Source organism: Oncorhynchus nerka, linkage group LG15 (assembly GCF_034236695.1).
Source record: "Oncorhynchus nerka isolate Pitt River linkage group LG15, Oner_Uvic_2.0, whole genome shotgun sequence".
NCBI lineage: Eukaryota > Metazoa > Chordata > Actinopteri > Salmoniformes > Salmonidae > Oncorhynchus > Oncorhynchus nerka.
This window is the reverse complement of record NC_088410.1, coordinates 86097690-86121457: the sequence shown is the minus strand read 5'-3', so window position 1 is coordinate 86121457 and position 23768 is coordinate 86097690. Positions and strand designations below refer to the sequence as shown.

At 44.8% G+C, this 23768-nt stretch overlaps 1 protein-coding gene across 3 annotated transcripts in view; it reads right to left on the bottom strand.

Annotated features, from left to right (window-relative positions):
* Positions 1–23768, bottom strand: part of LOC115142357 (voltage-dependent calcium channel subunit alpha-2/delta-2-like) — a 344103-nt gene that overhangs the window by 81154 nt on the left and 239181 nt on the right. For all 3 annotated transcript variants that reach the window (XM_065001983.1, XM_065001986.1, XM_065001984.1), the window contains exons 9-10: positions 3889–3939; positions 3021–3120 (exon numbers count right to left, since the gene is read on the bottom strand). In XM_065001983.1, the coding sequence (XP_064858055.1) occupies positions 3021–3120; positions 3889–3939 (151 nt within the window). The remainder of the gene's footprint in view (positions 1–3020; positions 3121–3888; positions 3940–23768) is intronic.

Sequence of the window (23768 nt, the reverse complement as noted above, 5' to 3'; positions counted from 1 at the left end):
TGTGTTTGTGTGTTTGTGTGTGTGTGTTTCTGTGTGTGTGTGTGTGTGTGTGTTTGTGTTGTGTGTGTGTGTGTGTGTTTGTGTGTTTGTGTGTGTGTGTGTGTGTGTGTGTTTGTGTGTTTGTGTGTGTGTGTATGTGTGTGTGTGTTTGTGTGTGTGTGTGTGTGTGTGTGTTTGTGTGTTTGTGTGTGTGTGTTTCTGTGTGTGTGTGTGTGTGTGTGTGTGTTTGTGTGTGTGTGCGTGTGTGTGTGTATGTGTGGTAGTGTCAGTGTAGTATGTGTGAGTGTGTGGGTAGAGTCCAGTGAGTGTGTGGGTAGAGTCCAGTGAGTGTGTGGGTAGAGTCCAGTGAGTGTGTGGGTAGAGTCCAGTGAGTGTGTGGGTAGAGTCCAGTGAGTGTGTGGGTAGAGTCCAGTGAGTGTGTGGGTAGAGTCCAGTGAGTGTGCATAGAGCCAGTGCAAGAGAGTCCGTGCAGAAAAAGGGGGTCCATACAAATAGTCTTGGTAGCCATTTGATTAACTGTTCAGCAGTCTAATGACTTTGGGGTAAAAGCTGTTCAGGAGCCTTTTGGTCCCTACTTGGCACTCCGGTACCACTTTCGAGAGAACAGTCTATGACTTGGTTGGCTGGAGTCTTTGACAATTGTTAGGGCCTTCATCTGACACCACCTGGTATATAGGTCCTGGATGTCAGGGGGCTAAGCCCCAGTGATGTGCTGGGCCATACACACTACTCTCTGTAACACCTTATGGTCGGATGCCAAGCAGTTTCCATACCAAGCGGTGATACAGCCAGTCGAGATGCTCTCAATTGTGCAGCTATAGAACTGATTGAGGATCTGAGGGCCAGGCCAAATCTTTTCAGCCCCCTGGGGAAGAGGCATTGTCGTGCCTCCTTCACAACCGTGTAGGTTTATTTGGACCATGATAGGTCCTTAGTGTTGTGGACACGAGGAACTTGAAGCTCTCGACCCACTTCACTACAGCTCTGTCGATGTGGATGAGGGTGTGCTCGGCCCTCCGTTTCATGTAGGCCACAATCAGTTCCTTTGTCTTGCTGACGTTGAGGGAGTCATGCACGGTCACCCACACAGTCGTGGGGGAACAGGGAGTACAGGAGGGGACTAAGCACTCACTACCGAAGGGCCACTGTGTTGAGGGTCAGCGTGGCAGATGTGTTGTTGCCTACCCTCACAACCTGGGGGAAGGTGCGTCAGGAAGTCCAGGATCCAGTTGCAGAGGGAGGTGTTTAGTCCCAGGGTCCTTAGCTTAGTGATGAGCTTGGAGGGCACTATGGTGTTGAATGCTGAGCTGTAGTCAATGAACAGCATTTTCTGACATAGGTGTTCCTTTTGTCCAGGTGGGAAAGGGCAGTGTGGTCTGCAATAGAGATTGGGTCATGGAATGGGACCATAGTGTATGGGATGATGATGTTGATGTGAGCCTTTCAAAGCATTTCATGGCTACAGATATGAGTGCTACGGGGCGATAGTCATTTAGACTGGTTACCTTGGGATCTTGGGCACTATGGTGGTCTGCTTGAAAAATGTAGGCATTACAGACTGGGTCAGGGAGAGGTTGAATGTCAGTGAAGACACTTGAGTAGACGTCCTTGTAATCCATCCGGCCCTGCGGCCTTGTAAATGTTAACCTGTTTAAAGGTCTTACTCATATCGGTTACGGAGAGCGTGATCATACAGTCGTTCAGAACAGCTGGTGCTCTCATGCATGGTTCTGTGTTGCATTAAGGGAATGTCCTGTGGAACTTAAACATTGTATGAATGTCATCACAACTGAGCATATTTTGTGTTTTAGGGACCTATCTCTTGTAATGTACCCACACTGTTCCCACAACCAAATAAAATGTTATTGGAACCTTTACAGAACTCAGGAAGGCTATTCTGGGAACGTTCTTGCAACATAAAAGGAATGTTTTGTGCACCCTGATACAAACATTATCTGACTGTCAGTTTGGACAGTTTTAGTGTTTTGGGAACCTATCTGACATATGGAATTAATTTGACATGGTCATATTATGGATCATTTACATATTGATTTAGAATTTTAGGTATGACAAAATATATAAACAAACTATTTAATAAAATATTTGTTTTGGCCTTTACTACTAAAGCCCATAGGAACACATTGAATAACATTCAGAAATGGCAAAAAGAACAGTCAAAAAATGTATTATAAGAAACAAGGTTTCGAAGTGTCTGTCCTTTATTACTTTGATAACATTTCTTAAGACCTGCTTAAAACACATTAATAATGGTCTATATTCAATTCATTTATTCAAATAGACGTCCACCCACCTCGGCCCATGTCTACTCCCACTCGGCATGTTCACGGGAGATATGAAAGGCTGATCCCGGCAAGAACGTGGCAATAATGGGACCGTATGAATTGGATTCTAAAAAACACTGGCAGATGTATTGTTCCCACAATCTAAAGAAACTTACTGGGAACCTTTAAAGAACATGTTAAATATGTTCTGGGAACGTCAGGTGAATGTTTTTTGTATCCTAAAAGAAACCTTGTAGAATCATCCACACAACTGGACAGTTTTTGTGCTTTGGGAACATATTGTTTGTGATGTCCCCACACTGTTCTCAATAGACTGTTCTCACAACCTAATGAAACATTCTCTGGAACCTTTAAAGAACAGATGAAATGTGTTCTGGGAATGTAACATCAGGTGAATGATTATCACAACAACAGGGTCCAGTTTTTGTGTTATGAGAACATTTGCAGCGACCTAACGTATGTTCTGGGAACTTTCACAGAAACAATTTTGGTTTTGCTGGGATGTGACTATGTGATAGGAACCTGAGTGAACGTTTGCTCATGACCACATCACCATACCCATATAATATGTTTATACTGCATTGGAGGTGTTAACCATGTTATTACATTTCGCATATTGAAGAGAAACCAGACCTTTATCAGAGATTGATTGAAATTCACAATGTACAGTATGAGAGAAGCGTTCTATTCATCACCTTATCAGCGGAGGATACTCACCCTGGCTACATTCACATAGTCGTCATCTGACAGAGTGTCTAGCATCTCCATGACCGACGTCTTCATCAGTTTCAGAGTGAGTCCACTGACACTGCCACTCCTACAGGCACAACGCAACACACAACCATCAGCGCATTGAGCCATACAGTTCAACCTAAACGGCTCCATCTTAAAACCTCATCCAGACAATATGGTACAGCCACAGGAGGTTCTACAGTGACGGCCCCTTTGCTTCTGTATACTGTGATGAGTGTTTATAGGTTGGCGGTCTGGCAAGAGGACACATCCATCCTCTCATTCCTCTCATGACCCAATCACAGTCGATTTCGTCATGCATTCACAATGATCATCTTCATATTGTACCTCTTAGACATGTATATAATAGCAAGAGATATGTGGAGATTATTATGATTGTAAACCAACAGGTGGCACTAGAGACCTTTACTGTTCCTGCTAAAATGCCACTGGTGGGGGTGAGGGAGGACATGAGGGAGCAGAGAGGACAGGAGGGGGGAGAGAGGACAGGAGGGAGGAGATAGGGAAAAGGAGGGGGAGAGGGAGAAGGAGGAAGGAGAGTGGGAGGAGGCGGGAGGAGAGAGGGAAAAGGAGGAAGGAGAGAGGGAGGAAGAGTAGGAAGGAGAGGGAGGGAGCGAGGGGTAGGGAGGAGAGAGGGAGGAGGAGGGAGGAGAGAGGGAGAAGGAGGGGGAGGGAGGAGGAGTAGGAAGGAGAGAGAGGGAGGAGGGAGGAGAAATGGAGAAGGAGGGAGGAGAGAGGGAGGGAGGGAGAAGGAGGGAAGAGAAATGGGAAGGAGAGAAAGGAGAGAAGGAGAAGGAAAGCTTGACGAAGAAAGACTAAACTAGATACTCACACGTCCACGATGATGATCATGTCCTTGGGAGATGATGCCCCTTGGATGTACCTGTTTCAAAACAAGTTGTATTCATCTTCACTGCGTAGAATTGAACTGGTAGATTTAAACTGGATTCAAGGTTACAATAAGCTGAGCTATGTTAATATGTAGCAACCTGTTCACAGCATATTTAATGCTTTCAAGAGCTGTGTCTAAATCGATTCTAAGCTTTGTTGAGACAAGCTTGAATGGAGTCCCGGCTTAGCTAAGGTTCATTTAAGAAAAAGCTATGTTTGCATGGATTCAAAGCTTTGTTGAGCAACCTATACAGATGTTAGATCTTAATTTGATCACTCGGTTGCAGGATAACTTTTCTGCAATGCAGGAAATGTAGAAATTGTAGTGTATTTGAGGTTTAAAAATGCTTCTGAAGTTTGTAATTTCCATTTCGAAATTTCAGATTAGATTTTCCCTTACAAAAAATGTATCAACCCCTACAAAAATGTCCATTCATTATAATCCACATAATAATTCACATTTACTGTTACTGCAGGATAATTTTCCTGCTGTAGCAAATTGGCTCAAATGAAGATCCTACATCTGTACGTGTATATCTGGAGTCTGAGTAACCTGAGTCTTCTTTATGCAGACTTTGTCTCAGCTGTTTTAAATGTATTTAGTTTTAGTCTGAGCTATAGAGACTTCGGCCATGTTTCTAAGCAGGCTGAGTCGGGCTGGCCTGTGTTTCGGGAGTCTGAGCTGAGCTAAGCGCTGTCTGTCTATCAGTAAAATAAGATTTGTACTGCTCTATTCCCCTGATGATGTCAAACACATTATTTACTATGTCAGCGAGAGACACAAGCTGCTTAACACCATTATGCTACAGTTTCAAAGCTACTCCCAAAATAGGGCAGCATTGGATGTGAGTATGTGTGTGTGTCAGCCATGATGGTGCAGGGTGGGTCTGTGGGAAAGCAGAAACACAGTAGGACACAGAACCAGGGATGCTAGGCACTTTGCTGTCCTGGAAAAGCCACAAGCACAAATGTCTGTCCACTGCTGATAGAGGCTGACATATAGAGGCAAATTAGAATGCACTCATTCCCTTCCAACTGCAATTAAAATCACATTTCACCTGACACAAATGGAGCAGAGATTGATGTAACGTTCTAGACATTTTCCATAGTTTGGTGGGGGGTTAAAATGCTAACGTTGAGTTAGTTTGGCATGCTGAGGAGCAAGCAGAGCAGACCGAGTAGTTAGTGGCCGACTTTAAGCAGAGGCAGAGGCAGACCAATAATCAGGGGTCTCTTTCTGCTGATTATCAGCGGTTCTGCTGTGTGTGGAGGCAGGCCAGCTGCCTGTGAGCCAGTTAGGCGCTTTTCTTAAGCTGGGCCAAGCCGATACGGAGGAAAAGAAGAACTGAGTCCCTGTTGGCCTTGCTGCTGCTCCCACAAGCCCTAGCCCAGTACTTCACTGGCAGACTCCAAGTCATCACTCCAACCTGCACACTGACCCCTGACCTCTGTTACACTGCTGTCCCTCAGCACTGCTGTGGCACCAAATCCCAGCTTCAAACACAACCAGGGCCTCACTCTCTTGAAACCCCTTCTGAAACCCTAGGACAGAACACAGTCAGGCCAGCCACCAGTACCACTGCCACCGCCGACACTTAAAAGGTTGATTAACCGAGCATGCCCAGAATGGGCAGAAGTGTGTGGGGGAGGGGTGCACTCCAATTAATTTCAATAATAGAGAACGCAACATCAAAGGTAGAACTTTCACAGCTCTCCACCACTGTGTGCCATTCAGAATAAGGTTTGGAACTATGAAGCGTATTGGCATGACATCAATTTAATGATGGAAATCTTAATTTGATAGAGAGAGTGTGCATGGAGAGCGAGAAGGGGAGAGAGACGGAGAGAGAGCTAGACTGCACGCAGTGATGACTTCATTCTGTGGGTAGATGGAGTTGTGAAAGTGGTCATTGATGCAGCACCCAAACCCAGTCAGAATGTCTGAAGAAGGGCGCTTCGCTGAAGGCCCTAGACCGTAGCAACACCAACAGAGTGGCTGGAGGATTTCATTAAATACTCCAGCTAGACTCTTTATCACAGTGGACTCTAGTGCTTTAATACAGCTGTAGTTATTCATGGGTTAAATGTTAATAACAGGGCACAGCAGACTTCCATTACTGGTTCAACCTCAGCTGCACCACAGTCACATAACATAGTGAAATGCTAAGCTATCATTAACTCCCCATATGTCTTAGGGGAAAACAATGTCACTTTTATACAGACTATTTCTCTTAGGGGTTTGAGTAAAGCACAGAGACGAGAGAGGACAGGGTGGGATCACTTGCAACAGAAGTTATACTGCTGCCACGACTGATCTTTCCACAGATTGTCTTGCTGCATCTGACTGTGGCACCTCTCTCTCTCTCTCTCTCTCTCTCTCTCTCTCTCTCTCTCTCTCTCTCTCTCTCTCTCTCTCTCTCTCTCTCTCTCTCTCTCTCTCTCTCTCTCAAGCAAGTGTGGGGGAGAGTGGAGTGGAGTAGAATGGGTTGGAGGGGGCTATTTTTCAATCTCCAGGCTGATAGTAGTTCCACGGTATGACTGATAAACCATCATGGATTGAAGCTGATAGTAATATGACTGTTACGTCTGATCTTTCATATTTGCCTCATGGATCCAGATGTGTTTTTTCTGCATGGGTTCCATTCTGTAATTACCTCTTGGCTCCTGCCCCCTGATGCCATTCTTTCCCTGTCATTACCCAGTCTCCTGCATGCCAGGGCCAGGTAAGGACCAAATGGACCTGGCTAGTGCTGAACTGAGCCCAGGCACTCACCCATCCCTGCCGTTCCCTGCCCTCCATCCTCCATCCACCATCAGCTATACAGCCATCAGCCATGCCCCTGCAACACACCCTCACTCAGAACCTCTCTCTCTCGTTCTCGTTCTTTATTTAATGGTAATTACTCTACATCATCTAATAACACTATACTACTTAATGACAGTCACTCTCTGCAGCTCAGCGTTCAACACCATAGTGTCCTCAAAGCTCATAACTAAGCTAAGGACCCTGGGACTACACACCTCCCTCTGCAACTGGATCCTGGACTTCCTGACGCGCAGCCCCCAGGTGGTAAGCGAAGGTAACAACACATCCGCCACGCTGATCCTCAACACGGGGGCCCCTCAGAGGTGGTTGCTCAGTCCCATCCTGTACTCCCTGTTCACTCATGACTGCACGGCCAGGCACGGCTGACCATTGACACAACCGTATTAGGCCTGATCACCGACAACGACGAGACAGCCTATAGGAAGGAGGTCAGAGACCTGGCCGTGTGGTACCAGGACAACAACTCCCCCACAACATGATTAAGACAAAGGAGATGATTGTGGACTACAGGAAAAGGAGGACCGAGTACGCCCCCACTCTCATCAAAGGGACTGTAGTGGAGCAGGTTGAGAGCTTCAAGATCCTTGGTGTCCACATCACCAACAAACTAACATGGTCCAAGCACACCAAGGCACTCGTGAAGAGGGCACGACAAAACCTCTTCCCCTTCAGGAGACTGAAAAGATTTCTCTTGGGTCCTCATATCCTCAAAAGGTTCTACAGCTGCACCATCGAGAGCATCCTGACGGGTTGCATCACTGCCTGGTATGGAAACTGCTCGGCCTCCGACCGCAAAACACTACAGAGGGTAGTGCGTACGGCCCAGTACATCACTGGGGCCAAGCTTCCTGCCATCCAGGACCTATATACCAGGCGGTGTCAGCCAAAGGCCTTAAAAATTGTCAAGGACTCCAGCCACCCTAGTCATACACTGCTATCTCTGCTACCGCACGGCAAGCGGTACCGTAGCGCCATGTCTAGGTCCAACAGGCTTCTAAACAGCTTCTACCCCTAAGCAATAAGACTCCTGAACATCTAATCAAATGGCTACCCAGACTATTTGCATTGCCCCCCCTCTTTTATGCTGCTGCTACTCTCTGTTATTATCTATGCATAGTCACTTTAATAACTCTACCTACAGTACATGTACATATTACCTCAATTATTCGACTAACCGGTGTCCCCGCACATTGACTCTGTACCGGTACCCCCTTGATTTGAAGTGGTCACACAATGATTACTATATGTAGGCCTATGTTTTGACCAATGTTTCAAGCAATGCTTATAAGCTAATGAAAGTAAACACTATTCAGCCACTCACCGTGTAAATATTTGTTTGCATGACAACATAAAACAGTTAAAATGATTTGTTTGAGCGGCAGGTCTCAAGGCAAGGGAGAGGGTACGGCACTAAATGAGAACAGATTAAAGCTGTGAAATCTGTACCAAACCCCCTCCCCAACACATTACACAACCAATAGAACACAATGACTTTCTGCGTGGCTGTGATTGAATTTCTGTCCCTTCGTGGCAGTCTGGTAAAAGAGTCTCATTGGAATTCATGAAATAGTTTTCTCACGGCGTAGCACTGTAAAATCAATATATTAACTGTGCCGGGGGGCTAACACTGTCAGGAGATTGTGTTTATGCACCCTGACCCGTTTCTCTGAGTGGCGTGCATTACATTTGAACCGGGGGAATTATCTCCGTACGTTTCAGATGATACACGATGATTTAACACTATACATGGAGTGGCCCAGGTTGATCTTATTCTGGAATCTAGTACGTGTGCAGGCGTATGGCTGTGTGTGTAATTGTGAGTGTATGTGTGCATGAGCGCATGTTTCTATAATTATCTCTTTATGTGTGTTTCTGAACGTATATATTGTACTGTATGTATAGAGTACATGTATACGAATCTATGGGTGCAGTTTTGTATGTACATCCTGTGAGTGTGTGGATACTAACAGGGTATGTTTGAGCTGTGTGTGTCTGTGTGTGTGCGTGTATGTGTTTTGTGATGATGGGCTTAGTGCTCATGTGGATGTGGCTGCCAAATGAAGATTAAATGAAGATAAAAATATAGGACGATGTGGCCTAGAGAGCCTGCAGGAAAAAGAGATGTTGTCTTCCTTTTATTTATTAGACTTTTTTTGGTTGATTACTTGAGGGGTTGATACCAAGAGTCACATTCCATATTTCATGTTATGCCCATAGTATGAAACATTATAAATAATTTATATGTTACAGGAAAATGTTTAAAATCAGGAAACAAGACAACATTTGAATTCAGACAATCAAACAGTAGCTATAAAGTTTACTACTATAAACCTAAACTGATTGATTTACAGGTTTGGGTTGAGTTACTGTCTCTTGACAAAATCACTTGTTGCATGCTTTATGGGGCCAAGTTCACAATTTCCATGCAAATATTCATACTGTGACACAGTCATGGTCATAATTTACAATACAGATAAAAGGCAGCGAGGGAGGGAGCCAGTAGGAAGGGAGTCTGGAGAAGGGAGGGAGCCAGGTGGGAGGGAGCCGGGAGCCAGGGAGGGAGTCTGGAGAAGGGAGGGAGCCAGGTGGGAGGGAGCCGGGAGCCAGGGAGGGAGTCTGGAGAAGGGAGGGAGCCAGGTGGGAGGGAGCCGGGAGCCAGGTGGGAGGGAGCCGGGAGCCAGGGAGGGAGGGATGGAGCCGGGAGGGAGGAAGGAGGAGGGAGGGAGCCAGGTGGGAGGGAGGAGGGAGGGAGCCAGGTGGGAGGAAGGAGGGAGCCAGGTGGGAGGAAGGAGGAGGGAGGGAGCCAGGTTGGAGGGAGGGAGCCAGGTGGGAGGAAGGAGGAGGGAGGGAGCCAGGTGGGAGGGAGCCAGGAGGGAGGGAGTCTGGAGAAGGGAGGGAGCCAGGTGGGAGGGAGCCGGGAGCCAGGTGGGAGGGAGCCAGTAGGAAGGGAGTCTGGAGAAGGGAGGGAGCCAGGTGGGAGGGAGCCGGGAGCCAGGTGGGAGGGAGCCGGGAGCCAGGGAGGGAGGGATGGAGCCGGGAGGGAGGAAGGAGGAGGGAGGGAGCCAGGTGGGAGGGAGGAGGGAGGGAGCCAGGTGGGAGGAAGGAGGGAGCCAGGTGGGAGGAAGGAGGAGGGAGGGAGCCAGGTTGGAGGGAGGGAGCCAGGTGGGAGGAAGGAGGAGGGAGGGAGCCAGGTGGGAGGGAGCCAGGAGGGAGGAGTCTGGAGAAGGGAGGGAGCCAGGTGGGAGGGAGCCGGGAGCCAGGTGGGAGGGAGCCAGTAGGAAGGGAGTCTGGAGAAGGGAGGGAGCCAGGTGGGAGGGAGCCGGGAGCCAGGTGGGAGGGAGCCAGTAGGAAGGGAGTCTGGAGAAGGGAGGGAGCCAGGTGGGAGGGAGCCGGGAGCCAGGTGGGAGGGAGCCGGGAGCCAGGGAGGGAGGGATGGAGCCGGGAGGGAGGAAGGAGGAGGGAGGGAGCCAGGTGGGAGGGAGGAGGGAGGGAGCCAGGTGGGAGGAAGGAGGGAGCCAGGTGGGAGGAAGGAGGAGGGAGGGAGCCAGGTTGGAGGGAGGGAGCCAGGTGGGAGGAAGGAGGAGGGAGGGAGCCAGGTGGGAGGAAGGAGGAGGGAGGAAGCCAGGTGGGAGGAAGGAGGAGGGAGGGAGCCAGGTGGGAGGGAGGAGGAGGGAGGGAGCCAGGTGGGAGGGAGCCGGGAGGGAGGGAGCCAGGTGGGAGGGAGCCGGGAGGGAGGGAGGGATAGAGCCGGGAGGAAGGAAGGAGGAGGGAGGGAGCCAGGAAGGAGGAAGGAAGGAGAGAGGAAGGGAGCCAACAGGGATGGAGGGAGCCATGTGGGAGCCTGGAGGGATCCTTGAGGAAGGGAGCTGGAAGGGAGGGAGCCGGGAGGAAGCCTGAAGGGATCCTTTAGGAAGGGAGCTGGGAGGGAGGGAGCCAGGTGGGAGCCTGGAGGGATTCTTGAGGAAGGGAGCTGGGAGGGAGGGTGCCGGGAGGGAGGCAAGCCCAGAGTCTCAGCTCCTGTTTGGGATTGACAAGGAGCCATAATATTTACAGAGACGGTAGATTGACTTCTGAGAGATCAATATCTGTTATGACCCTCATTCCATCCTGAACCTGGGAGGTAATGGGATATCTGCAACACTTGGCTAAGAGAACTTCATGCCTGTCTCTCTATATTTATCTCTAGTCTTCTTTCTCTCTCTCTCTCTCTCTCTCTCTCTCTCTCTCTCTCTCAATTTAATTAAATTCAATTAAATTCAATTTCAGGGCTTTATTGGCATGGGAAACATATGTTTACATTGCCAAAGCAAGTGAAGTAGATAATAAACAAAAGTGAAATAAACAATAAAAATGAACAGTAAACATTACACTCACAGAAGTTCCAAAATAATAAAGACATTTCAAATATATACAGTACTGTAACGATGTGCAAATAGTTAAAGTACAAAAAGGAAAATAAATAAACATGAATATGGGTTATATTTACAATGGTGTTTGTTCTTCACTGGTTGCCCTTTTCTTGTGGCAACAGGTCACAAATCTTGCTGCGGTGATGGCACACTATGGTAATTCACACATTAGATATTGGAGTTTATCAAAATGGGGTTTGTTTTTCGAATTCTTTGTTGATCTGTGTAATCTGGAGGAAATATGTGTCATACATTTGGCAGGTTAGGAAGTGCAGCTCAGTTTCCACCTCATTTTGTGGGCAGTGAGCACATAGCCTGTCTTCTCTTGAGAGCCAGGTCTGCCTACGGCGGCCTTTCTCAATAGCAAGGCTATGCTCACTGAGTCTGTACATAGTCAAAGCTTTCCTTAAGTTTGGGTCAGTCACAGTGGTCAGGTATTCTGCCACTGTGTACTCTCTGTTTAGGGCCAAATAGCATTATAGTTTTTGTTAATTCTTTCCAATGTGTAGGTAATTATCTTTTTGTTTTCTCATGATTTGGTTGGGTCTAATTGGTTTGCTGTCCTGGGGCTCTGTTTGTGAACAGAGCCTCTCTCTTTCTCTCTCTCTCTCTCCCTCTTTCTCTCTCTCTCTCTCGCTCTCCCACCTCTCTCGCTCTCTCTCGCTCTCCCATTCTCTTCCCTGACTTCCTTTGATAACCTGAACAGACAATATAATGGTCAAATGTCAATAATTAATGTCAGAGTAATTGGAAACTTTCAAGTGTATTGACTGGACCATTAATTTTCTTGAGGCCGTTAGTGGGGGCAGAGCAGACAGACAGACAGACAGACGGGGGGAGGGAGGGAACGATGGAGGGAGCCCATCTGTGGAAGCACCGAGCAAGTCAGCCTCATTATCTCCCTTTCCCCGATTTCCTCAAAGGGGAAATCATACACACTCATACTCATACTTATATACACACACACACACACACACACACACACACACACACACACACACACACACACACACACACACACACACACACACACACACACACACACACACACACACACACAGAGGACCCCAACCGGCACATCTAAAGGTCAGGTCAACCAGCCCTAAACTCATTCCCATAAAGGTGGAGGTCTATTAGGTCACAAACTGTGCATGAAAGCCATCCTTTTATTTCCCTGTGTAAATCACATTTCAGTGTCGGGGGTATGGAGCGTGTTATTGTGATTGCATCTGTGCACTCTATACTGGTATTTATGAGGATATATAACAGCATATCGCTTAGTATTAGGAGAGGAGTTATCGGTCACTGTGGAGGAGTGCTGATGTTTGTTTGGGTTTGTGGGGGTGCATGCTTATATGTGTATCTACATGTCCAGGCAGTCTGTGTGTTGGAGTGAGAGGATGTGTGTGTGTGCTATTGATGTGCATGTTTACTCATAAGCAGCAGTCCCTGCGGTTATATCCGTGGGGCAGGTGGGTTTAGGGTCATGAAATACTGTATTTTGTGGAAGAAGAGCGGGTGGGTGGCGGTCATCGATAAAAAAGATGCATAAAAAAATTCATACATTTATAATTCTTGTGCAATTCATATCTATAGGCTACATTGAAGTTTTTCGTTCATCATTTTGATCTGGTGTTAGTGCGTAGCCTAAGCTTCAGGGCCCAACTGTAGCGCGCCAAATACACTGCAATCACCAAATGCTTTCCAGAACTTGGGCAGAAAAGTTCATATCAATCCACTGAGGCAAAAAGGACAATGTCAGAGTTTAATTCAATAAGAGAAAATCGACTAAATGAAAAGTGGAAATGAAATAAAATGGAGGGACAGAACAGTAATGTAATTTTTGTGAAAGATTTTGTGAAGTGGTAAAAGAAATTAAAGCAGTTATGTTACGTGCGATGATTGTGAGGCGCTATACAAATTCAAGAGTCGTAAGACGGGAACTGTAGCCTACTGTTCAGATGGGTTAAATGGAATAGTAGCCTAACTGAAATCTGGACACTGGCTGTAGGTCTATAACCTCTCACATAGTCTAATATAACATTAACTCCTGCACAATTAAGCATTTCTTGCAGTAAAATGATACATCACATGTACATTTTGACTCATGAACAGGAGTGGAGAAATATGATTTATTTCAGAATCTTGAGAGAATGAATGCACAGTTAGGGATCATCTGTAAAGGTACTATCTTTATCAGCAACATAAAAGCTGACATTATTTCAACCACATAAAATGTGCATCCAGGCCGAACTGAAGTCTTATCAGAAATATGTTAGGTGCTTTTCATTGCTTTGTATTTCCTTGAAACTGATGACCGGGAGACCCATGGGATGGCACTCAGTTGTCCGGGTGAGGGGAGGGTTTTGCTGGCAGGGATGTCCTTACCCCATCGTGCTCTAGCGACTCCTGTGTCGTGCTGGGCACATGCACACTGACACGGTTGCCAGGTGTACGGTGTTTCCTCTGACACATTGGTGTGGCTAGGTTAAGCGGGAATTGTGTCAAGAAGTAGTGCAGCTTGGTTGTGTTTTGGGGGACGCATGGCTCTTGACCTTTGCCTCTCCCGAATCCGTATGCGAGTTACAGCGACAAGACAATAATTACCAATTGGATACCACAAAAAAGGGGTCAAAAGTAAAAAATGAATAAGAAGAGATGTTGACTAGCCAACCAAAAGGTTGGAAATTATACGCTTAAACAAGTTATTCCCACCCCATTTCAAAAATCAGCTGTCTGACTGTACGGCACATGTTCTATTGGCCTATTTTCAGGTTAGGGTTGGGGCATCAGGGCATCACCTTTATCACAAATAGTTGGCTGTTTGCAGATGGGTAGTTAGCAATTGCGGGCAGGTGAGGGTGAAGAAACAGCTGAGTGCATATGTGACTAGTTTCAGGAACTAGGCATATGTCACGCGTCACTTCTTCACAGGAGAGCCATTTGAATACAAACTTGTACTTTAAAAAAAATCTAAATGCATTTTTGGGCAGAAATGCCTTCTGGAACATGTGAACTTTCATGTGCCTTAAAGACAAACGTATATGCCACCTGTAAATACGAATAGAATCGTTAAATTACAGAGCCTAGTTGGTTTAGCCATGGAAAAAGTCCAACCAACCTTCCCGCTAGCCCCGATTGGCTGAGATAATGAGTGGGCTGGACATGCCAAGACATGAGTTCATATTGGTCTACTATGTAGAAACTTCTGTCTATAATATACTGTAAGCTGGTCAGTATGTATAGGTAATCCTTTCTAACGTATCTTTTTTGAATATTATCATGTAGTAGAATTGCATAAGTGTTGCTCTCCACTTTCTGGAGGACCACGTTTTGAAATCAGTGAAATTAGAGTATAATAGCTAAGGAGATGGAGACACTTCTGTCGTTTGATTGCAAATGTGCAGACGGAGTCGAAAAGAGAACACACAGAAGGCTGTTGTATAAAACACCTGTCTCCGGATTACATCTTCAAACTAAGGGCAACCATGGCATCTGTGACAGAGAGGGAGAAGCGTCCATCCATGTAAAATAGTCTAGTTAGCTACATTTTCATAAATTACACCTTAAGTTAGCTAGCTAGCTAACATTAGCTGGTAACTATTTCAATACAATGTTTATAATGTCAGTGCGACAACTGTCGATAAACGTAGCTGGTAATTCCGATTTCAGAGCACATTTCAGAGCACTTTCGTCTGAGTGTGCCAGAGCGCAGAATAACTGATGCATTTATGAACGCTCAACACCCGTTGAATATGGCCATTGTCAGTAAACTTTGGCAAAAAAGCGTAATTAAATTGTTGCCAACAACACATTTGCAGTCACCAAAGCTGTGCATAACATAAAAACAGCCTAACCAGCTGCTCCAGGGGGAGTGAAATGAGCTGTTCTCTCTTTTGTCTCTGGAAGTAGCTAGAAAGCTAGCCAACATTAGCCAGTTAGCTTGGGTGCTTGACTGCTGTTAAGTCAGAACGCTCGGATCAACTCTACTTTTCGTCCAGAGCGTCCAGTGTGCACTCTGAAAGCTCTGAGAGTGAAATGCTCTGAATTTACGAACAGCCAATCTGACATTTCCCAGAGCACACTCTGGCACTCCAGATTAAATTTACGAACACCTGTAGTATAAAGCAGCATTTAGTCTTAAAATCTTTGGTTGTTTAGTACTGCTAAATGACTTAAATGTAAATGTAAATGTACATAGCCTCACATGTGAACCCTTAAATAGAAGGGTGGGGCTAAAGCTTAAAAGGGTGTGAACGATGCTGAATGGGTGTAGACAGTTCTCTGCTGCCAATGCCTGAAATTAATTGCAAAAATCACTGAAGTCTTATATCTCCCTCATTAACTTAAAGCATAAACTGTCAGTTTACCGATCATTGCACCTGTACACAGCCCATGTGTAAATAGCCCACCAAACTACCTCATCCCCGTATTGTTATTTTTATTTTTTTCTCCTTTGCACCCCAGTTTCTCTACTTGCACATTCATCTTCTGCACATCTATCACTCCAGTGTTTAATTGCTAAAATGAAATTATTTCGCCACTATGGCCTATTTACTGCCTTACCTCCCTAATCTTACTACATTTGCACACACAGTATATAGATTTTTCTATTGTGTTATTGACTGTATATTTGTTGTCTAACTCTGTGTTGTTTATGTCGCACTGCTTTGTTTTATCTTGGCCAGGTCGCAGTTGTAAATGAGAACTTGTTCTCAACTGGCCTACCTGGTTAAATAAAGGTAAAATATATATGGTTAAATAAAGGTAAAATATATATTTTTTTAAAAGACAAAGAAGAGCTCTCCAGTAGGTTCCAAATATTCAGGGGCCATTTTCTCAAAAGAGAGGTTACAAGTTTATCAACTTTCAAAGCAGAATTACTTTCCCATTGTTCGATAGGTGTAGTGAATGATATATAATTTCTTTACTTGTATCCAATGTAAAAAACACAATTTCGAATTTTGCTAAGACCAAATTGAGCCGGTCAGTCACGTATGTGTGTCTGTGTATGTGTTGTTTAACTATTATGTGCTACCCCTATTCCCTTGAAAGGGCTATTGCTGTCACCTAACACACACGTGATTGGCTTACCTAATCCAATGGGCTATCTTTCAGCCCCCTGCGATTGGCTGACCCCTCAAGAGAGTGTCACAACCGGACGCAGCGTTAGAAAATAATCATACAAGCTTGACCTGACACATCATGGCACTCCCTGCCACGGTAATGCCTCTGAAGGCTGCATGGGCACAGGTTGCTAGGCAACATGCCACAGGAGCTTTCAGATAGGATGGATGGAGAGTCGGAGACCAACAGGCAGAGAGGAGAAACATGGGAGAAATGGCAGTGACAAACATGGAGAACCAGGGGGTGACATGGTGCTCTTCCGTGGAAAACATCCCTCTCTTTCTTCCCCTGTCTGAATCCAAAATCCCTTCCTTTCTCACAGCTCTCTCTCTTTTTCTCTTCAATTCTTTCTGCCTCAAGGAAGACTCTTCTCATGTGTAAGTGAATTAAAATGGGTTGTCATATCGTATGTTGGAGGCGAATGTACATGTACTGAGAAAAACAAGGACATGATCCTCCTTTCAACATGTAAGCGATGTACTGCATCACGTTAACACAAACAACCTAATTACGTCGTGTTCATGTGGAGGTGAACAGTGTTTTACAGTTATTGTGTGAGAGCCCCACGGGGGGGCTGGAGTTAGGAATGGAGATGGAGTTAGGAACCCTTACTAGAAAAGGCTGCAGTAAAAGTGTAGTAACTGCAGTCAACTGTCGTATTTTGGACTGCAGAATAGCTGTAGTAAAACACACTGTGTTATTTTGGATGCAGTATTTGCCACATAATGCAGTTAAACTGCACTCTGACTGCAATCTTTTTTCGTAAGGGATACCCTACTCTAGGTTGTTCATATTGATATAAATACACGGCACCTTTACTGTCACGCCCTGGCCTTAGTATTCTGTGTTTTTCTTTATTATGTTGGTTAGGCCAGGGTGTGACATGGGTGATTTATGTGTCTTGTTTTGTCTAGGGGTTTTGTAGTCTATGGGGTTGTGTTCAGTTGAGTGTTCTAGGTAAGTCTATGGTTGCCTAGAGTGGTTCTCAATCAGAGGCAGGTGTTTATCGTTGTCTCTGATTGGGAACCATATTTAGGCAGCCATATTCTTTAGGTATCTTGTGGGTGATTGTTTCCTGTCTCTGCGTTCTCGGCACCAGTTAGGACTGTTTCGGTTTTGCCATGGTTTCTTATTTTGTATAGTGTTCACGGTTTTCATCTTTCATTAAAGATGTTTATAAATAACCACGCTGCATTTTGGTCCTCCTCTCCTTCCCAGGAAGAAAATCGTTACATTTACTTCCGACTACCTCATCCCAATTACTGTATTTATTTATTTATCTTGCTCCTTTGCACCCCAGTATCTCTACTTGCACATTCATCTTCTGTACATTTATCACTCCAGTGTTTAATTGGTATATTGTAAAGTATACCTATTGGTTTACTTTGCCACCATGGCCTATTTATTGCCTTTACCTCCCTTATCTTACCTCATTTGCACACACTGTATATAGACTTTTTCTACTGTATTATTGACTGTATGTTTGTTTATTCCATGTGTAACTATGTGTTGTTGTATGTGTCAAACTGTTTTGCTTTATCTTGGCCAGGTCACTGTTGTAAATGAGAACTTGTTCTCAACTAGCCTACCTGGTTAAATAAAGGTGAAAAAATAAATAAATACAAACTTGACAAATACATCTACTTGACAAAAAGTTTAGTTCAGCTTAGCATTAGCTTCTCCCTCACCTTCAACTCAGTCTCACCTTTGAGTAGCTTTTATATGTGTGTGTAACTGTTTGTAATAGCATGTTAATATGGGTGTGTAATGAGGCATACTCTTAGTCTCACGACTGACACTAAATTCTTCCGCTGCTCTGTTGTTCGCAACAAACTTTAGTCTGAGACTACCATCATTGAAGTGATTTGTGTTGATGAGGAGCGCGAGAGGCGTTGTACAAAACAAAGTAATCAGTGGTTGGATTGTCTCTAACCAAATCAGACTATCAAAGCCAAAGCCAAATTTTCAAAAACGCCTCTTTACCCATTTGTGTTCTGGCTATGGCACAATCCATCGGTTTCTGGACAAATCAGGCAGCCACGAATGTGTTCTCATTCGGTGATGGATGGGGGACGTACTCAGATCCAAACTCATTGTGGATAAGAAACTAACATCTGTGGACGTGGAGTAGCATTTGGCTGGAGAATTGTTTTTGTATTTATTTATTTTCTACCTTTATTTAACTATGCAAGTCAGTTAAGAACAAATTCTTATTTACAATGACGTCCTACCCCGTCCAATCACGGACCAATTGTGTGCCGCCCTATGGGACTTGCAATCAAAGCCGGATATGATACAGCCTGGAATCGAACCAGGGACTGTAGTGACATTTCTTGCACTGAGATGCAGTGCCTTAGACCGCTGGGCCACTCAGGAGTCTGAGTAGCCAGGCAACCATACTCTATTTTGTTTATATTGATATAAATACATTGCTTCTTTACCTGACAAATAAACCTAGAGTCTACTTTAAGTATGTTACTCCTATACAGTGGGAGTTTGTTGTTTGTCTCAGTGCATTGCCGTCCTGCCCATCCAACACCCCTGGCCAACCCCTGGCCTGACCTGAAACAGCCAACCAGGCATAGTTGGAGATGGACACAGAGAGACAGCCAGGGACAGAAACCACCATCAACTCTAATCAACGTGGCTGTCATGATTATGTCCAAGGTGCTTTAATCTGTGCCCAGGCAACAGGCAACTATTCCACAGAGTGACTATGACAGGTGGAGGCAGGATGGAGGGATGGAGGGGTGAGGGGGGGCTGTTTGGCCGCACACACGCCTGTGCTGTCGAAAACGTGAAACTGGCATCCTCTCTGAACCCTGGCCCTAGCAGAGATCTGAGACACAGTAGGGATTCACACGCCAAATGGCAGGTGAACACTTAACACAACACAGTAGGGATTCACAAGCCAAATGGCAGGTGAACACAACACAACACAGCAATGCTACTATTCCATATCTTATTTGCCACTTGGCTGTGGTCATTGAAGAGAATAAATTCTCTGTGGTAACTCACTGAGGTAAATAGGGGTTAGATAATGCTTTAACCTCAACGGCCTGAAACAAAGGACAGCACTATTCTATTAAACTCATGGAATCCATTTTTATGTCTCCAGTATGAAGGAAGTTAGAGGTAGTTTTGCGAGCCAATGCTAACTAGTGTTTGCACAATGCCTGGAAGTCTATGGTATCTACTAGCATGCTAGCAGTTACTATAGATTTCCAGACATTGCGTTAATATTAGGTAGCAACTTCCTTCAAACAGCACGCAGAGACATAAAAATGGTATCCACAAATTCATCTCAATCTGGCGACGGAGAAGTAGACATAGGGCTTCCTTGCCCTGAAGTATCCCTTTAAGTTCGGAGGAAAGAGGGACAACTAAGGTTCATGGTAGACTAAGCCTGCAGGAACACGATATAGGATTGATTACATTAGATTTCCCACTACAAGACAATGACAGAGTTCTAATTCCAAATATTTAAATGTGTGGGGCTTGACTATTTGATACCAGAATATCTGGCATTCTATAGAATGTGCATCAGGAACAATAAAATGTGTTTATAATACATATTGCTTTAATTCATTGAGATGTTGCAAGTGTATTGGAAGCATATACTATTTGAACCATTCATATCAAACCAAATAATGTTATTGTCCTCAGATTGAATAACATATCCTAGAATAAAGCAGGATTCTGTAGAAAAGAAACATTAAACCACAGCAAATTCTCCAGTGCTAAATCAACACCGACAGTCTTACATTTAACACTGGGCCAGTGTCTATACGGAGCCACACTTTTGAGTGTTAAATGAACACTGCTTAGTGCTGACGCTGTTAAACTTTGTCAGTGTTAGGGAATTAACACTTTCAGTGTTATGAAATTACACCTGATATAGTATTTTTAACACTAGGAAGTGTATGTAGTTTACACCAATGGTGTTATTCAATTATCAAGTGGTCCGTATCTCTTGACAAGGTCATTCAGAGAAGAAAATCAACCTATACGCTGACTCGGTGAGTGCGTTTATAAAGAAGTGCACTGGAGATGTTGTACCCACTGTGACTATTAAAACCTACCCTAAACCGTGGATAGACGGCAGCATAAGTGCAAAACTGAAAGGTTGATCCACCGCATTTAACCATGGAAAGAGGTCTGGGAATATGACTGAATATAAACAGTGTAGTTATTCCCTCTGCAAGGCAATCAAACAAGCGAAATGCTAGTACAGGGACAGGGTGGAGTCGCAATTCAACGGATCAGACAAGAGACGTATTCGGCAGGGTCTACAGGAAATCACGGCCTACAAAAAGAAAACCAGACACGCCACGGATACCGACGTCACGCTTCCAGACAAACTAAACGCCTTCTTTGCCCGCTTCGAGGATAACACAGTGCCACCGTCGCGGTCCGCTAACAAGGACTACGCCCCATATTCAATCGCTCCCTATCCCAGTCTGTTGTCCCCACATGCTTTAAGATGGCTACCATTGTTGCTGTAACCAAGAATGCAAAGATAACTGAACTAAATGACTACTGCCCCGTAGCACTCACTTCTGTCATCATGAAGTGCTTTGAGAGGCTAGTCAAGGATCATAACACCTCCACCTTACCGGCTACCCTAGACCTACTTCAGTTTGCATACTGTCCCAACAGGTCCACAGACGACGTAATCGCCATCACACTGCACGCTGCCCTATCCCATCTGGACAAAAGGAATACCTATGTAAGAATGCTGTTCATGGACTACAGCTCAGCATTCAACACCATAGTACCCTCCAAGCTCATCATCAAGCTGGAGGCCCTGGGTCTCAACCCTGCCCTGTGCAATTGGGTCCTGGACTTTCAGACAAGCCGCTCCAGGTGGTGAAGGAAACAACATCTCTATTTCGCTGATCCTCAACACTGGGGCCCAAACAAGGGTGCGTGCTCAGCCCCCTCCTGTACTCCCTGTTCCCCCACGACTGCGTGGCCATGCACGCCTCCAACTCAATAATCAAGTTTGCAGATGACACAACAGTTGGGCTTGATTACCAACAACTACGAGAGGGGGGCAAGTGTGGTCTCAGGAAAACAACCTCTCAATCAACATCAACAAAGCAAAGGAGATGATCGTGGACTTCAGGAAACAGCAGAGGGAGCACCCCCCTATCCACATCGAAGGGACAGCAGTGGAGAAGGTGGAAAGTTTAAGTTCCTAGGCATACACAACACAGGCAAACTGAAATGGTCCACTCACACAGACAGTGTGGTGAAGAAGACGCAACAACGCCTCATCAACCTCAGGAGGCTGAAGAAATTTGGCTTGTCACCCAAAACCCTGACAAACTTTTACAGATGCACAATCGAGAGCATCCTGTCGGGCTGTATCACAGCCTGGTACGGCAACTGCACCGCCCTCAACCGCAAGGCTCTCCAGAGGGTGGGGCGGTCTGCACAATGCATCACCGGGGGCAAACTATTTGCTCTCCTTGACACCTACAGCACCCGATGTCACAGGAAGGCCAAAAAGATCATCAAGGACATCAAGAACCTGAGCCACTGCCTGTTCACACCACTCCCATCCAGAAGGTGAGGTCAGTACAGGTGCATCAAAGCTGGGACCGAGAGACTGAAAAACAGCTTCTATCTCAAGGCCATCAGACTGCTAAACAGCAATCACTAACTCAGAGAGGCTGCTGCCTACATTGAGACCCAATCACTGGCTACTTTAATAAATGGATCACTAGTCACTTTATACAATGCCACTCTAAATAATGGCACTTTAATAATGTTTACATATCTTACATTACTCATATCACATGTATATACTGTATGTTATACCATCTATTGCACCTTGCCTATGCCACTCGGTCATCGCTCATCCATATACTTATACATACATGTTCTCTTTCACCCCTTTAGATTTGTGTGTATTAGGTAGTTGAGGAATTGTTAGATTACTTGTTGGATATTACTGCACTGTCAGAACTAGAAGCAGAAGCGTTTCCCTACACTCGCATTAACATCTGCTCCCCATGTGTATATGACAAATACAATTTGATTTCAGTGTTGGGTTAAGGACATTACAATAATATTTAAATATTTACAAGTCTTTGCCACATGCTCTTATGTATGCATTTATAAAGACTTCAAAACTGTCAGCAGACATGCTCAAACTTTAATGAACATAACCATAGACCACTTAAACTGGTACAACATTTCCACTCATGGGTGGCCAAAAATACCTAATTGAAAGCCACACCCCCACTAAGCCACCTCTTCAATATGATTTCCCTGTGTGCCTTGCCTTTTCGAGTGAATTGGAGAGTTACCACCGATGATGAGAATGGCGCCGGAGGGAATGGCAGTTATTTTACGGGCTCCTGACCAATTGTGCTAATTTGTATATTTTTGTGTTGATCTTCTTTTGTTTATAATGTTTCCACTATCGTTTTCTATGACCAAAAAGAGCTTCTAGACATCAACAGCTATCACTAACTAAATCAAATCAAATCAAATTGTATTTGTCACATACACATGGTTAGCAGATGTTAATGCGAGTGTAGCGAAATGCTTGTGCTTCTAGTTCCGACAATGCAGTAATAACCAACAAGTAATCTAGCTAACAATTCCAAAACTACTACCTTATAGACACAAGTGTAAGGGGATAAGAATATGTACATAAAGATATATGAGTGAGTGATGGTACAGAGCGGCATAGGCAAGATACAGTAGATTTGGTCAATGAGTTCTACTTCAATGAATCGGAGGTGAAAGACATATTGATTATCCTGGACCATAAAACCTAGCGGTCAAAAAGGGAAATGGTTCCAATAATTTTCCCACCTTTCATTTTCCCATAGGGTATTTTTGAAATACTTAAAATAAGGGCTGTGTTTAGTGTAGGCTTATCCTGGCATAACGTTTTGAAAACTGTGTAAATCTCTCTAGGACAAGGTGACTTTTATCAATATATTTGCCTGTATTTAACCCCCCAAAAATGAAACGCTAATTAGCTGCACATGTGGCTATTATAAAGAACTACAAATGCCATGATGATCTGGATGAGACTGCTGAATTGAGGCAAAGGTAAGAATCTCTGGATTAACTATCTAATGTTAGCTAAATGTAGTAATAAATTGGCTAAATTTCTTTAAATGGACAATTCTGTTGAACTTTTAAATTGACACAATACCTGTTAGCAAAGGTGTCAGCTAGAGATGATGTGCAGGAGCTTTCAGGGAATTGTAGGTTTGCATGATGCCTACTTGAACGCTAATTAGCATTTTCAAATATGAGCGTAAATAGAGCCAAATAAAAATAAAAGTCACCTCGTCCGAGAGAGTTTTACACGGTTATCAAAACGTTAAGCCAGGGTAAGTCTACACGAAACACAGCCTTTATTTTCAGTGTTTCTACAATCCCTAATGGGAAAATAAATGGTGGAAAAACGATTGAAAACATTTCCCTGTT